Consider the following 18,201-nt stretch of genomic DNA (forward strand, 5'->3'; position numbering starts at 1 on the left):
TTATGATTTGAGTTATTCTGCAAAAACTTTTATTGAACATACGCATTTCAATTCTCATCACGTGATCAGCGGTACAGTACCATAGGTTGGATCAAAACGATTCATATATGCACATCTTCTGAATATATACATACAGTGGGAACAAGAATTAAATAACAATGCTCAATGACATTCAGATATATTATATCTAATAAAAGCTGAGAACCCCATGATCGAAACGTAGCAAGAAGTAAATAAAAACAAAAAACATATTACTCTTGAATTAGTGTCATCCATCAGCACCATTTACATATTGAGAGTAGAACGCCTGAAGACCTGATTTCATTGGAAAACAGCACTATGGCCAATGAAGAGCAGTACAGTAAGGGCTCAATTCATATAGTGAAAGTTCAGCTTTAAAACGTGATTTAAATTGAAAGAATATGTTCTCGCGTTAGCGGAGACTGCATTCACGGTAAAACGCTGCATCGGTCAGCTCAATCAGAAATTACCTTCACATCTCTAGCGTTCAATCTGTAACGCTTCAGCCATCCAGATTGAAACGAGAACTAAGTGTAGTGTAGAGCTGGCGCAAATAGAACAGTGCAGTTAGTGTACAGCAGGAGCCAATCAAATAGCAGTAGTGTAGAGCTGCGGCCAATAGAAAAACAGAACAATAAGTGTAGTGCCAATAGAAAAGCAATACAGTAAGCAGGTGGCACATTGACAGTATCTCTCTCAAATTGAGTCCCGAGGAGGATGAAGGTGGAGGAAGAGAAGGATAGATGAGGATGAAGGTGGAGGAAGAGAAGGATAGATGAGGATGAAGGTGGAGAAAGAGAAGGATAGATGAGGATGAAGGTGGAGAAAGAGAAGGATAGATGAGGATGAAGCTGGGGAAAGAGAAGGATAGATGAGGATGAAGCTGGAGAAAGAGAAGGATAGATGAGGATGAAGCTGGAGAAAGAGAAGGATAGATGAGGATGAAGCTGGAGAAAGAGAAGGATAGATGAGGATGAAGCTGGAAGAAGAGAAGGATAGATGAGGATGAAGCTGGAGGAAGAGAAGGATAGATGAGGATGAAGGTGGAGGAAGAGATGGATAGATGAGGATGAAGGTGGAGGAAGAGAAGGATAGATGAGGATGAAGGTGGAGGAAGAGAAGGATAGATGAGGATGAAGGTGGAGGAAGAGAAGGATAGATGAGGATGAAGGTGGAGGAAGAGAAGGATAGATGAGGATGAAGATGGAGGAAGAGAAGGATAGATGAGGATGAAGATGGAGGAAGAAGGAAACATCTAAAGAGTGTTTACAGTGGTCCCATAGTGAACTTATTATTTCCTTTAGAAATCATCAGAACCTCTGGAGGGTTTACATTTTGATTTTTTTTAACTAACAAAGGAAACAGGACCAATACGAACTATGTGACTGGGCTAAAACAAACAGTAAGGTCTCTCCTCAAGTTCAGCATGTTGAGGATAGCTGGGGTGCGGGCAGCGGTTTGACCAGGTAGAGCTTGTCTCCTTGGTCGCTGGTGAAGATGGGGGCTTTCTTGTAGTGTTCCACCAGTTCATCTATGGAGCTAAACTTGCGCTGGCCAATACAGTAGACCTCCTCTGAACACTGCACCTTGAAGTGCTTGTTCTTCCCAGGCGCCTTCAGAGACACAGAGAAATCACTGGGCTAGAGGGAGAAGTATGGAGAGAGCAAGAGTCAGTTCACTTTACACACAACATAGATGAAACATCTCCAACACCCTACTAACACTACTCACTATCCACCAGCAGAGGCCACTATGACTTCATTTAGAAATCCCAGGCCAATAGCTGTTCATGTGTGCAGATACTGTATATCTCCTATCCTCCAACTTAGTATTTTATCCTTGGGAAGATCTCAATTGCATACTCCTCGCGTCCTGTCACCTCCTCAAAACCCATTGGAGGAGGTGGTCAGAGAGGGGCATGAGCAGTATGCAAATGAGATCTTCCCCTTCCCACCATCCTTCTATCCTCCATCTCCCCCTTAACTGTACCATCTATCCCCGGGGGGGCAATGTTTGGGAAACCCTGGTCTATCTCTTCTCACACACTCCTACCTCCTTCCCTAATCCCTCCCCTTCCTTCATCCTCTCCTCCCCCACTCACCGATGACTCGCTGTCACGTATGAGGAAGTCCCCCTCCTCTCCTCTCTCATTGAGGACCAGCTCTGCTTGGTGTCTGGTCACCCCTCCGTAGTACCAGTCCCTGCCTGCAAACTTGCCCTCGCACGCCGGGGCCACATGGCCGATCTGTGGGGAGCCGGGGGGCGACAGTGGAAGGGCGGGGAGCCCGGGAGGCCCGTTGGTGTCATTCAGCACCAGCACGTAGTTTTTGGGCACCAGGCCCACCAGACCGCGGGTGTTCCGGCAGCGCCACCACTCTGGGTCGTTCTCAGGTTTCTCAACAACCTCCATCACCTCTCCTTTCTCAAAGTTCAGCTCCTCCTCCGTCACTGAGCTGAACGGGTAGAGAGTCTGGACCAGCTGGAGCGCACCACTGCCCTCGCCACCCCGGCTGCCACCACCTCCCGCCCGCCCGTTGGTCATCGTGGCCTCCCTGCCCCTCCCTGGGGAGTCCCTTCCTCCTCTACCCCCTTCACCCTCTGCGGGGTCCTCCAGGACATAGTTAGAGGGGAACCAGCCCACACGGCCCCCCTGGCTGCCCCGCCACCAACCGTCACTGCACTTCTCCATCACCGTGACCCGGGACCCCTTGGCTAGGGTCAGCTCGTCCTCGCGCTCCGCCACGTACGAGAACTTGACCACAGCCAGGATGTTGAGGTCGTAGACCCGCTCAGCCCCTCCGCCACTCCCATTGGAGGGGTACTCCGCATCTGTGCTGGGCGTGGGGAAGGCGTCACTGGCACTCTGCTTCCTTCTGCCCTTACCCAGTCCTGAGACAGAGACACAAAGACAGAAATCACTACATCAGTATGTTAAGCTAACCTACCATGACATTTTATTTTCGACAGCCAGTCAAAGACAACATGTCTGGTGTTGCCAGTGGATTGAATAAAAAGTACTGTGGATTTCTTCCAGTTGGCAGCATTGGCAGGGACTGGTACACTTGTATAACCAGATACTAAGGAGTAATCAACAAGGGGTTATGCGTCTTATGGAAAATAATAAACAGCTAGAAGTTGCATTATTTGCCAGAGAACATAGCTGATTATCTCTTTTATACCATGGCTATAATTGAACACAGTTGCCTCTAGAAATGTGTTCAACATCCACTGAAGTAGCTAGCAAGTTAACTAGAAAGCTACAGTAGTTGCCTTGGTAACCAAACACAGACTTGCTAGTTTAGCAAACCAAACCACAATGCCAATGTTTTCAATTTGACTTGCTTTCAAAAGCCGCTCAAACATGGAAGAATGAACTACAGACAGTTAATCCTACAACGGGTGGATCTAATCTTGGATGCTGATTGGTTAAAACCGCATTCCAGCCTGTGTCTATTCCACCTGTTGTGAAATCGTTAGATTACTTGTTAGATATTACTGCACAGTCAGAACTAGAAGCACAAGCATTTCACTACACTCGCATTAACATCTGCTAACCATGTGTATGTGACCAATACAATTTGAAGTGACAACCGGCTAAAGCTATGCCTATTTACTCTGATCCATCTCACTGTGCAATCCACTGTCTCATCAGCCCAGCCATACAATTTATAAACTTGCTCTCTACTGTAAAAACCATCTAGAGATTCTCCCATTTCTTTTAGACTAGCAATTGGTTTTCAATAGCGATTTGCATAAACCTTGCTGTCGGTCTCTCTGACATTTCCAACATTGAATTTCAATATTGAAACAATCTCCAGCTGTCCAATAGTAATGAACATGTAGGGGTCGGGAGTCGGGACAGACAGTTTTTCCCAGCCAGTCGAAATCAGGAATAGGCATCATTTTAGGACATATACGAAAGACATTTCAATGGAAAACAGATCAACCGAAACTAAATGCAGCTAGTTTGCAGTCTTTCCAGCTTCAGTTTGAAGTGATTGTGACAAGGCAGGGGTTGGGGACAACACTGGGAGACAAGGCAGGGGTTGGGGACAACACTGGGAGACAAGGCAGGGGTTGGGGACAACACTGGGAGACAAGGCAGGGGTTGGGGGGGGAGGGGGACAACACTGGGAGACAAGGCAGGGGTTGGGGGGGGGGTGGGGACAACACTGGGAGACAAGGCAGGGGTTGGGGGGGGTGGGGACCACACTGGGAGACAAGGCAGGGGGGGCCACACTGGGAGACAAGGCAGGGGGGGCCACACTGGGAGACAAGGCAGGGGTTGGGGGGGGACCACACTGGTAGACAAGGCAGGGGTTGGGACCACACTGGGAGACAAGGCAGGGGTTGGGGGGGGGGGACCACACTGGGAGACAAGGCAGGGGTTGGGGAGGGGGGGCACACTGGGAGACAAGGCAGGGGTTGGGGGGGACCACACTGGGAGACAAGGCAGGGGTTGGGGGGGACCACACTGGGAGACAAGGCAGGGGTTGGGGGGGGACCACACTGGGAGACAAGGCAGGGGTTGGGGGGGGACCACACTGGGAGACAAGGCAGGGGTTGGGGGGGACCACACTGGGAGACAAGGCAGTGGTTGGGGGGGGACCACACTGGGAGACAAGGCAGTGGTTGGGGGGGGACCACACTGGGAGACAAGGCAGTGGTTGGGGGGGGACCACACTGGGAGACAAGGCAGTGGTTGGGGGGGGACCACACTGGGAGACAAGGCAGTGGTTGGGGGGGGACCACACTGGGAGACAAGGCAGGGGTTGGGGGGGGGACCACACTGGGAGACAAGGCAGGGGTTGGGGGGGGGACCACACTGGGAGACAAGGCAGGGGGTGGGGGGGGGGACCACACTGGGAGACAAGGCAGGGGTTGGGGGGGGGACCACACTGGGAGACAAGGCAGTGGTTGGGGGGGGGACCACACTGGGAGACAAGGCAGTGGTTGGGGGGGGACCACACTGGGAGACAAGGCAGGGGTTGGGGGGGACCACACTGGGAGACAAGGCAGGGGTTGGGAGGGGAACACACTGGGAGACAAGGCAGGGGTTGGGAGGGGAACACACTGGGAGACAAGGCAGGGGTTGGGAGGGGAACACACTGGGAGACAAGGCAGGGGTTGGGGGGGACACTGGGAGACAAGGCAGGGGTTGGGGGGGGGGGGGGGCACTAAATTGAGGCTTCAGGCTGCACTCTGGGCCCAGCTGGGGAGTAAACACGTAAGATAGAGGACAAAACAAACACATACAGGTAACTGCCAGAATAAAGGAAACACCAACAGTCTTAATAGGGCACCACGAGCCAGAACAGCTTCAAACTAATGTTCACAATCACATGCATGTGCATACAAGATTGCACACACATGCACAGACACTACATACACAGTAATTCTCTCAAACCCACATATAGTAAACACACCGAAGTGACACACACACACACTCCCTCCATCACAACTGCTAGTGTGTTTGTCACAACTCCCATCTCCTCATTAAACCAGGCATTGAGCACCACCGACATGCTCTAGCTCAGCTAACCGAGTCCCCTCAAAAAGCTGAAAATAGTACATTCGAGCTGGGGAGGAAAGTGGAGCAGACAGCCTGGTGCGTGGCTCTGCTGTGGTACTGACAGGCAGGCAGTGGATCAAAGGTGCCTCTACACCTACCCATCTCCTTTCCCTGCCTCCATCTCCTGCACAACGAAGACAGCAAGCTCTCTCCTGTCTCCTCCATGTTGATTATTTACCTGTTGTAACCCATGTTGAGCGCTAGCTAGGGCCAACTAAGAGTTGTTCTGATGCTTTCAGTTGTCACACCTAGGGAGATGGGTGACTGACATACAGATGACTAATGGCTCCGGTGGTTGGATGCTGTGCAGACAGACCCCATCAGGGCAGCTCTTACTGTACAAACCAATTACATCTTAAATAAAAGTCACCAAACATACTTTAGTTGTTCTGTTAGTTATGCAGTAAGTACAATTACATTCCACTGCAAACACATTCCCAATGTTGTAATTTGTTTAGTCACAACACAGGGAAAAGTGACAACTGTGTGTCAGTGTTTGAGTTGCAGTGTAGAGCCAGGTCACAGCTCTGTAGATGACAGATAACTCAGAAAGTTATTGGGTTCACACAGAGTGGCACTAAACTTTCCTCCTGCTTTGTTGTGTGAGAGAGAAATGGGTGAGGAGAGGTGGAGGGAGGAGGCTCCCTTGGCAGCTGTTACTAACACACAGAAGACCAGACATCACAGGACAGAACTCACAGAAAAGAGGGGGAGAGAGTGAGAAAGAGCGCGAGAGAAAAAAAGCGAAACAGAAAAAGAGGGCAAAAAAGAGGGCGTGATCGAGGAAAAAAAGAACGAGAGAAAGACAGAGAAGGGGATGAAAAATGCAAACAAGACAGGAATATTGAACAGACCATAATGTTTAAAAGAAGAGTCAAGGTCCATGTACAACAAGCCACTGAGGAGTGGCTTCCGTCTGGCCACTCTACCATAAAGGACTGATTGGTGAAGTGCTGCAGAGATGGTTGTCCTTCTGAAGGTTCTCCAATGTCAAGAGGAAATCTGTGACCAAGGCCCTTCTAGCCTGATTGGTCAATTTGGCTGGGTGGCCAGCTGTAATTATTTTTTATTTAACTAGGCAAGCCAGTTAAGACCAAATTCTTATTTACAATGACGGCCTACCCTGGACAAACCCGGACGACGCTGGGCCAATTGTGCGCCGCCCTATGGGACTCCCAATCACGGCCAGATGTGATGCAGCCTGGATTCGAACCAGGTACTGCAGTGACGCCTCTTGCACTGGGATGCAGTGTCTTATACCACTGCACCACTCGAGCTCAAGAGAGTCTTGGTGGTTCAAAACTTCAATTTAACTTGTTTGGGATAGGGGGCAGCATTTTCACATTTGGATGAAAAGCGTGCCCAGAGTAAACTGCCTGCTACTCAGTCCCAGTTGCTAATATATCCATATTATCAGTATATTTGGATAGAAAACACTCTGAAGTTTCTAAAACGGTTTGAATGATGTCTGTGAGTATAGCAGAACTCATATGGCAGGCGAAAACCTGATAAATCCAACCAGGAAGTGGGAAATCTGAGGTTTGTAGTTTTTCAACTCTTGGCCTATCGAATACACAGTGTCTATGGGGTCATATTGCACTTCCTAAGGCTTACACTACATGGCAACAGTCTTTGAACCTTGTTTGATGCTTCTACTGTGAAGTGGGGGTGAATGAGAGGGGATTGAGTAAGGTCTCTCCCAGAGAGCCACGAGCTGACCATGCGCGTTCATGTGAGAGTTAGCTTGAGTTCCATTGCATTTCTGAAGACAAAGGAATTCTCAGAATTCTCTTGGAACATTATTGAAGATTTATGTTAAAAACATCCTAAAGATTGATTCTATACTTCATTTGACATGTTTCTACGGACTGTAGCGGAACTTTGACTGTCTGCTCCTAGTGATCGCACGTCATGAATTTGGAATACTGGGCAAAACGCACTAACAAAAAGGAGGTGTTTGGACAAATCATTAACTTTATCAAACATTTATTGTGGAACTGGGATTCCTGGGAGTGCATTCTGATGAAGATCAAAGGTAAGTGAATATTTACAATGCTATTCTGACTTCTGTTGACTCCAAAACATGGCGGATATCTTTGTGGCTTATTTGGGCTCTGAGCGCTGTACTCAGATTATAGCATGATGTGCTTTTTCCGTAAAGTTTTTTTAAAATCTAACACAGCGGTTGCATTATGGAGAAGTATATCTTTAATTCTGTGAATAACACTTGTATCTTTTATCAATGTTTATTATGAGTATTTCTGTAAATTGATGTGGCTCTGTGCCAATTCACAGGACGTTTTGGAGGCAAAGCCAAATGAAAACTGAGGTTTTCGGATATAAATATGAACTTGATCGAACAAAACATACATGTATTGTGTAACATGTTGTCCCGGGAGTGTCATCTGATGAAGAATATCAAAGGTTAGTAATTAATTCTCTCTCTATTTCTGCTTTTTGTGACTCCTCTCTTTGGTTGGAAAATCGCTGTATGCTTTGTGACTCTTTGCTGACCTAACATAATGATATGTTCTGTTTTTGCCGAAAAGCCTTTTTGAAATTGGACACTGTGGTTGGATTAACGAGAATTTTATCTTTAAAATGGAGTCTAATACTTGTATGTTTGAGAAATTTTAATTATGAGATTTCTGTTGATTGAATTTGGCGCCCTGCAATTTCATTGGCTGTTAGCGGAACCCCCAGTCCTGGACAGGTTAAGAATGATGGAGGACACTGTTCTTGGGGACTTTCAATGCTACAGAAATGTTTTGGTACCCTTCCCCAGATCTGTACCCTCACACAATCATGGACAATTCCATCGACCACATGGCTTGGTTTTTGCTCTGACATGCACTGTCAACTGTGGGACCTTATATAGACAGGTCCCACAGTTGACAGATCATGTCCAATCAATTGAATTTACCCCAGGTGGACTTCAATCAAGTTGTAGAAACATCTCAAGGATGATCAATGGAAACAGGATGCACCAGATCTCAATTTCGAGTCTCATAGCAAAGGGTCTGAATACTTATGTAATTAAGGTATTTCTGTATTATATTTTTTCGCTTTGTCATTACGGGTATTGTGTGTAGATTGCTGAGGATTTGTTTTTTGTTTGTTTTTTTAAACCATTTTAGAAATAGGCTGTAACGTAATACAAATTTGAAAAAGTAAAGGGGTCTGAATACTTTCCAAGGGCACTGTATGCTAATCTGAAAACATATCCTTTGGTTGTGTTTATGAAGAGCTTGGGTAACACTAGAATACGCAAAAATATCTCTCAGAGGAACACAACAGCATTTTCATTATTTATGTTACAGTACGCAATGTTATTTATGTTACTCTTCAATTTGAGAGTTATAAGTGGTTTGGAAACATCCGAACCTGCTCTGTGATACTATATAGAACACGTATATACCAAAACGTCTTACCTGCACTCTGGAGCAGTATTTAAAAAAGTCATTTATTGGCGCTCCAGGAAAATGTTCTCTTAACTGCCTATAAACACGAATTATGTTTGTGATATCAAAATGGTAAATGTTAACACGTGTGTTAAATACTTATTTAGGAGAAGTCAAGAACGGAGGGGGGGGGGGGGGCATGACTAACAATTGCAGAGATATTTCTCTTCTAGATTCATATGCATTCAAAGTGTAAATTAACTTTGAAAAATGTATATATTTTTTAAAGTTACACTTCTCAAAAGGCACTGAATGGGTGGAACAAGTCATTAGTGTGTGTTGCCCCACTTGTTGTGACAACATGAAACCTCTCCTCCTGGGCCTACTTCAAGCCATCCCGTGGAGAGACTGAGCTGTCGACTGCCTCAGGGTAGAGAGCAGAGATATGCCGAGGGCAGCAGACACAAAGTCCCCCGAGACCCACACAGCCCAGCTCAGCTGAAACACACACACTCTCCATCTCCCTCATTTCCACTTCAAGGCTCTGGTCTGCTGGTTGGCAGCGGAACAGTCTCTATTCCCTCCTCCCACACTCCATCTTTCTCTCCCCCCATCCTTATTCATTCAGCACTGGAGCCTGACCCATGACAACCCTACCTCAGCATGTCTTAATAACAACCCAGAGCGACGCAGAGGTTGGCATATCAACAGGGTGGGTAGGATTAGGGCTGTGGCAGTCACAAAATTTAGTCAGCCGGTGATTTTCAAGCAAATAACGGTCAGTCTCACGATAATTGATCGTTAATCAACAAACACATTTAGCATCTACTGGCTTCCACTAATCACCTACCAGCCACTGATGCAGAACTTTGGAACATCTACATTTAAAAATGTCTAATAAATCCATTAAATATAGCCTACAACTTTGCAATAAATCCATTATTTATTAGGGACAGGTCTAAAGAAGCATGACATGAAGAAAATGTAGTCTATTTCAGAAGAACAGAACAGAATACTCTGAGTTGTCCTTATGTTAGGTTCTGATCTGGTTATGCCAAATGGCTGTGGGCTACACTAGTTCATTTAGTAGACAAGATTTGCTTAGAAATCCGTGGCATTATTTTATAGTATGAAGAATACAATTGAACAATGCTGAATAAAATAAAGGACATTTTCTCCAAACGATTTGAGAGAGTGCGACCATGCGGCTATTCTTTGTTGAGAGGTTAACAAAGAAATAGGTACTCCTATATGCTTAATTTAGAGTTATTAATGTAACTTTAGTTGTTCTGCAAATGTTGGGCTATGTTTTGTTTTTAATACATTGTAAGGCGGCATGACGCGACTAACGATTTGAAAAAAAGTTGCTTGAAAGGCATGAGCTCTGCTTTGGTTTTTTTTGCGGAGGATGTACACACTTCATTAGTCTCTCATTCACAATTTGACAAGCACTTGATAATGCCGCGGATTTCACGGCGGCATCCCCTTTGTATGGACGTAATGCACCCTAAGCACGAATGTTCCATTAGCGAAAAACACCATTATCAAGTGACCGCAAATGCGATTGTGCATGTAATGCATTAATTCTAAAAGGTGAATTTTTATGGTGAAAATGATCTTCCCCAAACTTGAAACTCACGTGCTGCTTATGTATGCCAGTTAGGCTATATTGTCACCAATCAGACAATTCTTGATTTAAGCTTGTCTTTACATATACTAAATAATGTGTGCAATTTGTTTTGATTTAGAACAGATCATTATCATGCACCTGTCTCCAAACAGGGGCAGAGATAAAAATACAGGTCATCTATGCACTTAAATAGCGAATGGAGGAGCTTTTCCTGTGGTTCATTTTAATGCCAGCCTGGTAGGCTATATTCCTGTTGTAAAGAGAAGCAATGTGCTTAATATTAAGAAAGTTGAGAAATAAATATAGTAGGCCTAGTCTATAGACAGCTGATGGGATCCTCTTTTCAACAGAGGCCATCACTCTGTTTTCTCACGCAATTGCATAGCCTATAGAAATGTTGCGCAACATGAGCTCATGAAGTGTTTGATTAGATTTGCATTGCTGTCAGTGATTAGAGGGACAATAGAGTGCTGAGATCAGGCAGTTAAGGAAGTTTGGTAGGCTACTAATGACCATCAGCAGCATCAGAGCTTGGAGAAGCCTAATTACCGTGACTAAACGGTCACGTGGAATTTGACTGCCTTATGACTCATGACTGTCGGTGTGGCGGTAATACGGTCATCACAACAGCCCTAGGTAAGAGACTTAAACTGTAATACGTTACAGTTACTAATTACCTGTCAATTGAAAATCAGTAGGGCTGACTCCAATTAGTCGACTGGTCCATTGTTTAGGCGATAGGCTGTTGGTCGACCGAGATTTGCGTAACAAATATAGAGTACCAGTCAGAAGTTTGGACACACCTACTCATTCAAGGGTTTTTCTGTATTTTTACTATTTTCTACATTGTAGAATAATAGTGAACATCAAAGGTAGGTAAATATATTTTTTTATGGCACAGGAGACATGTCTGATTGGCGCCCATCTCAGGACACTAATCCATTGCGGTGGCTAAAACGCACAACGCACGTCTCTCTCCTGCCAATTTGTGAACAGTCAACTTCATTGTGTGAATTATTTGTATTTGATTGTTAGTGTCTGTCAATTCCCCATTACATATATCACTAGTAGTACATTTACCATTAATTCCTATAATTTGTAATCTATAATGTTTGTTAGATTACAGTCATTTCTGTTAATGCATTCAATATATAATTATTCCAGTCTAAAGTTCCCGTTGTTGGAGTGGACATGCTGTTTGCAGAGCACACAACATATGCTTGAGAGAAACAAGTTGATTCATTTCATTCCTTTTAGGAGTTTCCAATTTATGTATGGTCTTTTGTTTGGAGCGCTTCTGTCAATGTTGAGTAAGGACACGCACCGGATTATACGTAGAAGTAGGCCGATAGGCTACCTGTCCTGCATGCAAATGTAGGCATATAAATGTGCCCATTTGGGGATCAGATAGTGTTTCTGATTGGCTTAACGCAGCACTACTAATGAGCAGTGGAGCATCTCAAAGTAACCTCAGAATGGTAAGCAAACAAAGTCTGTTTTTACATCCATTGAGAATGACAACAGTTCCTCAATGTATTTGAAACATCTTTCCAGCTCTCTCCCTTTCAGTAACCTCTCAGCATGAAAGAGAAACATGTCATGTTCTGATCCAGTGGAAACTTCAGAAAACAGGCCTACCTGTTGACCTCTTATCCCTTGCGCAAATAGCCTACAGCTGTGTCTGTCCAGAGCTCACTAGCTCAGGAAACTCTGAGGGCCCAGAATATTTTATACAATGTTTCAAATTCATTGCGGACAGGCCATGCATAACCAATATGATATTTATTTTTATCAGGGTATTTTCTACCTGTAGGCCCGCAATGTTTTAATTTGTTGGCTTTATGTAGGCTGTTTTTACATAGCTGGCAATGTCAATAGAAGTGAAGTTACTTTTTAGGTTTGTATCCTTATCATTTAGATAGATTTTTGATTAACCACATGACAATGATTGAGATAGGAAGACAAATTAAATGAAACTCTTCCACAGAAATGTGCTAATGAAAACCATAAATGCCACGCAGGGCGGTAGAAATGGTAAGATAAACCAGCATTCCAGGTGAGAAAGGTTGCTGACTCCTCATGCAGCCTATAACCGGCAACTACAGGAGAGTGAAGGCAGAATCTGTGAAAGCCAGTAGGAGCAGGTTTGTTTTTGCTGCTGTGAAGGCACACTGGTATTTTCACCCAATAGATATTGGAATTTAACAAATTTGTTTTCAAATTATTCTTTGTGGGTCTCTCGCTCTCACTGTTCAACTATTGTCTTTCCGAGTTAACTACTAACCACACTTTATGCACTGCAGTGCTTGCTAGCTGTAGCTTTTCTTTCAGTACTAGATTCATTCTCTGATCCTTTGATTGAGTGGACAACATGTCAGTTCATGTTGCAAGAGCTCTGATAGGTTGGAGGACGTCCTCCGGAGGTTGGAGGACGTCCTCCGGAAGTTGGAGGACGTCCTCCGGAAGTTGGAGGACGTCCTCCGGAAGTTGGAGGACGTCCTCCGGAAGTTGGAGGACGTCCTCCGGAAGTTGGAGGACGTCCTCCGGAAGTTGGAGGACGTCCTCCGGAAGTTGGAGGACGTCCTCCGGAAGTTGGAGGACGTCCTCCGGAAGTTGGAGGACGTCCTCCGGAAGTTGGAGGACGTCCTCCGGAAGTTGGAGGACGTCCTCCGGAAGTTGTCATAATTACTGTGTAAGTCTATGGAAGGGGGTGAGAACCATGAGCCTCTTAGGTTTTGTATTGAAGTCAATGTACCCAGAGAAGGACGGAAGCTTGCTGTCTTCCGACCACACCATGGTGCTCCCCTACAGAGTGCTGCTGAGGCTACTGTAGACCATTGCAAAAAAAAAAAAACTTTTAATCAATAATTTGGTGACGTGAATATATTTAGTATAGTTATCTAAAAATTATAACTTTGTTTCACAATTTATATGAAATTCACTGAGGATGGCCCTCTTCCTCCTGAGGAGCCTCCACTGCCATGCAGTATCGCCTGTAGGCTAAACCACTGCTGTCGTCTTTACTGCCAAGCGTTTATTCAAGTTGTATGTATGATCTTTGGATGCCGACAGCAGTCACACCATTGGAAGACATAGCTTGAACTGTAGCCTACAAATAAATAAATAAATATATATACATATTCATTCCTGTGATCTATTATTGATCAAACGCATTACTGTGTCATCATGTAGTGGTCTCTGACTTGTGGTCAGACTCGCTCAGGCAGAACAAACTTAGAAACTTGCTCCTTTTTCAATGCTGATTGATTTGAATGTCATTGAGAAAAGAGAAAGGTGTCCAAGTTTATTGTAAACATCCTTTATGAATATTAAAGTAATCCTAGAAGTAATCTGTTTTTCCCGAATGAATTGTAATCTGATAATATTTTTGCTGGTTTTTGTAACCGATTACTCCCCAACCCTGCCAATGCACAGGGCAACCGGAAGGAGTCATGGGGAGCCAGTAGTTTTTATACTAAATACACAAGTGTGTTGAGAGGTAATGGATGTGTTCCCTTTCATAATCATAGTTTCCATATTGTTAAGAGGTTTAAATTGAAAAAGTTCTTATATATATATATATATATATATATATATATATATACACACACACGTTGAAGTCAGAAGTTAACATACACCTTAGCCAAATACATTTAAACTCAGTTTGTCACAATTCCTGACATTTAATCCTGGTAAAAAAGTCCTTGTTTTAGATCAGTTAGGATCACCACAATTTTAAGAACGTGAAATGTCAAAATAATAGTAGAAAGAATAATTTATTTCAGCTTTTATTTCTTTCATCACATTCCCAGTGGGTCAGAAGTTTACATACACTCAATTAGTATTTGGTAGCATTGCCTTTAAATTGTTTAACTTGGGTCAAAGGTTTCGGGTAGCCTTCCACAATAAGTTGGGTGAATTTTGGCCCATTCCTCCTGACAGAGCTGGTGGAACCGAGTCAGGTTTGTAGGCCTCCTTGCTCGCACATGCTTTTTCAATTCTGCCCACAAATTTTCTATAGGGTTGAGGTCAGGGCTTTGTAATGGCCACTTCAATACCTTGACTTTGTTGCCATTTTGCCATAACTTTGGAAGTATGCTTTGGGGCTTTGTCCATTTGGAAGACCCATTTGCAACCAAGCTTTAACTTCCTGACTGATGTCTTGAGATGTTGCTTCAATATATCCACATAATTTTCCTTTCTCATGATACCATCTATTTCGTGAAGCGCACTAGTCCCTCCTGCAGCAAAGCACCCCCACAACATGATGCTGCCACCCCCGTGCTTCACGGTTGGATTGGTGTTCTTCGGCTTGCAAGATCCCCCTTCCTCCAAACATAACGATGGTCATTATGGCCAAACAGTTCTGTTTTTGTTTCATCAGACCAGAGGACATTTCTCCAAAAAGTACGATCTTTGTCCCCATGTGCAGTTGCAAACCGTAGTCTGGCTTTTTTTTAAATGGTGGTTTTGGAGCAGTGGCTTCTTCTTTGCTAAGCGGCCTTTCAGGTATGTCGATATAGGACTCGTTTTACTGCGGATATAGATACTTTTGTACCCGTTTCCTCCAGCATCTTCACAAGGTCCTTTGCTGTTGTTCTGGGATTGATTTGCACCTTTCGCACCAAAGTACGCTCATCTCTAGGAGACAGAGCGCATCTTCTTCCTGAGCGGTATGACGGCTATGTGGTCCCATGGTGTTTATACTTGCGTCCTATTGTTTGTACAGATGGACGTGGTACCTTAGAGTTTGGAAATTGCTCCCAAGGATGAACCAGACTTGTGGATGTCTACATTTTTTTATGAGGTCATGGCTAATTTATTTTTATTTTCCCATGATGCCAAGCAAAGAGGCACTGAGTTTGAAGGTAGACCTTGAAATACATCCACAGGTACACCTCCAATTGACTCAATGATATCAATTAGCCTATCAGAAGCTTCTAAAGCCATGACATCATTTTCTGGAATTTTCCAAGCTGTTTAAAGGCACAGTCAACTTAATGTATGTAAACTTCTGACCCACTGGAATTGTGATACAGTGAATTGTAAGTGAAATAATCTGTCTGTAAACAATTGTTGGAAAAATTGCTTGTGTCATGCACAAAGTAGATGTCCTAACCGACTTGCCAAAACTATAGTTTGTTAAAAAGAAATTTGTGGAGTGGTTGAAAAACGAGTTAATGGGGCCTCCCGGGTGGCGCAGTGGTCTAGGGCACTGCATCGCAGTGCTAACTGCGCCACCAGAGTCTCTGGGTTCGCCCCCAGGCTCTGTCGCAGCCGGCCGCGACCGGGAGGTCCGTGGGGCGACGCACAATTGGGCTAGCGTCGTCCGGGTTAGGGAGGGTTTGGCCGGTAGGGATTTCCTTGTCTCATCGCGCTCCAGCGACTCCTGTGGCGGGCTGGGCGCAGTGCGCGCTAACCAAGGGGGCCAGGTGCACGGTGTTTCCTCCGACACATTGGTGCGGCTGGCTTCCGGGTTGGAAGCGCGCTGTGTTAAAGAAGGAGTGCGGCTTGGTTGGGTTGTGCCTCGGAGGACGCATGGCTTTCGACCTTCGTCTCTCCCGAGCCCGTACGGGAGTTGTAGCGATGAGACAAGATAGTAATTACTAGCGATTGGATACCACGAAAATTGGGGAGAAAAGGGGATAAAATTTAAAAAAGAAAAACGAGTTAATGACTCCAACATAAGTGTATGTAAACTTCTGACTTCAATTGTGTGTGTGTGTGTGTGTGTGTATGTGTATGTGTATGTGTATGTGTATGTGTATGTGTATGTGTATGTGTATGTATATATATATATATATATATATATATATATATATATATATATATAATGTTTCCCTTCCCCATTGTAAGGTTGTGGCCTGTCATATTGCAAACATTGCTACAGTAAAAGCATAGTGCTATTAACACACAGTGCTACTGTATGCGCTCAGTACAAACATCCAGCGAGTTATGTTTTCACAAACATTATGGGCAGACATGCACGACGACAGTGTGTACTGTACACCCTAAATCTGTCAGAGTGAAGCCAATTGGAGAAGAATGGGTAAAAAAAAAAAAAGACAAGAAAAAAAAGAGGGAGCCATTTTGGCTCAGCGTCGAGACATTTGCCCTTTATTGGCCTGCAGTAGCTGTCAATGGATGAGTGAGCATTGCCATTTTTGGGTCAGTGGGGAGATGGTTGCCCCCTGCACAGCCATTTTGTGTCAATGCTACTGGGCTTCTCCCTTCAGGAAGAGCAACCCAGGACACAGCGAAACATGCAGTCCTGACTGGAAAAAGAGGAACCATAACTTAGTGCTGACTTTACTAGGCGGGCCAGGATGCATGTGCACACACACAAAATAAGACACATTAGAAGTTACTGCCGAACCCTCACCGTCCAAACATTGATTTATGATGAAATACAAAATATTGAAATGCTAGGGGTTGAAGTAGAACCTGGCCATAATGTAAAATTCAATAACAGACGCGGATAGTTAGTCGTTTCTTGGTTTCACCACAGGCTGCAACACCATCAGGCTAGCGCGTCAAGCCCTGATGGTTGGTGGGTGGGGAAGTGCATTGCTTTGTTAGAGACCTCACTCTGAAGCTGGTTTACTGGCCTGCAGACAGGACTTCAATGACTCAGCCACATCTCTTTAATGGGCATATAGAGACATCCCTTTAATTATGGATACACTCACATTGGTGTCAGAATAACAGTGTGTAGGGGATAGCAGAGAAGGTGAGAATGATTGTTGATGAGTGTTGGTTCAGTGCCTCTAGAATTCGTTTTCTTACTGCTATAAATATTTTGAGATTCATGGCAAGAGAAAGAAGCAAGATCTGTGCACATCGTGAGCACTCCCCACGCACACACAGTCCTGACTCAGTGCTGGCGAGTACAAGTGACAGGCTGTGCAGTGTTGGCCCACAGTCTGATGGAGCCGTCCCTCGGGGCAGAGTGGAATATGTGTGTCTGAAACAGACTACCCATCCCCTCGCATAGCCTCCTCCGCCCTCCCTCTCGCCACTATTTCTCCCTCTCTCTCCCCTTCTCTGTATGTCTGTGTGCGTCTCTCTCCATCTAAACTTCTCTCTCGCTCTCCCACCAGCAGAGAAGACGTACACTATATATGCACAAAATTATGTAAACACCCCTTCAAAATGAGTGGATTCGTCTATTTCAGTCACACCCATTGGTGACCGGTATGAAATCGAGCACACAGCCATGCAATCTCCATAGACAAACATTGGCAGTAGAATGGCCTTACTGAAGAGCTCAGTGACTTTCAATGTGGCACCGTCATAGGATGACAACTTTCAAACAAGTCAGTTCGTCAAATTTCTGCCCTGCTAGAGCTGCCCCGGTCAACTGTAAGTGCTGTTATTGTGACGTGGAAACATCTAGGAGCAACAACGGGTCAGCCACTAAGTGGTAGGCCACACAAGCTCATAGAACGAGTGTTGAAGAGCGTAGCACGTAAAAATCGTCTGTCCTTGGATGCAACACTCACTACTGAGTTCCAAACTGCCTCTGGAAGCAACGTCAGCACAAGAACTATTCATCTGGAGCTTCATGAAATGGGTTT

At 44.9% G+C, this 18,201-nt stretch overlaps 1 protein-coding gene across 2 annotated transcripts in view; it reads right to left on the minus strand.

Annotated features, from left to right (window-relative positions):
• nck2a (NCK adaptor protein 2a) overlaps positions 1-18,201 on the minus strand; it is a 57,009-nt gene continuing 38,808 nt past the window's right edge. For both annotated transcript variants that reach the window (XM_055877629.1, XM_055877630.1), the window contains exons 3-4: positions 2,123-2,910; positions 1-1,661 (exon numbers count right to left, since the gene is read on the minus strand). In XM_055877629.1, the coding sequence (XP_055733604.1) occupies positions 1,443-1,661; positions 2,123-2,910 (1,007 nt within the window). In that variant the 3' untranslated portion in view covers positions 1-1,442. The remainder of the gene's footprint in view (positions 1,662-2,122; positions 2,911-18,201) is intronic.

This window comes from Salvelinus fontinalis, chromosome 23, assembly GCF_029448725.1.
Source record: "Salvelinus fontinalis isolate EN_2023a chromosome 23, ASM2944872v1, whole genome shotgun sequence".
In the NCBI taxonomy this organism is placed as follows: Eukaryota; Metazoa; Chordata; class Actinopteri; order Salmoniformes; family Salmonidae; genus Salvelinus; species Salvelinus fontinalis.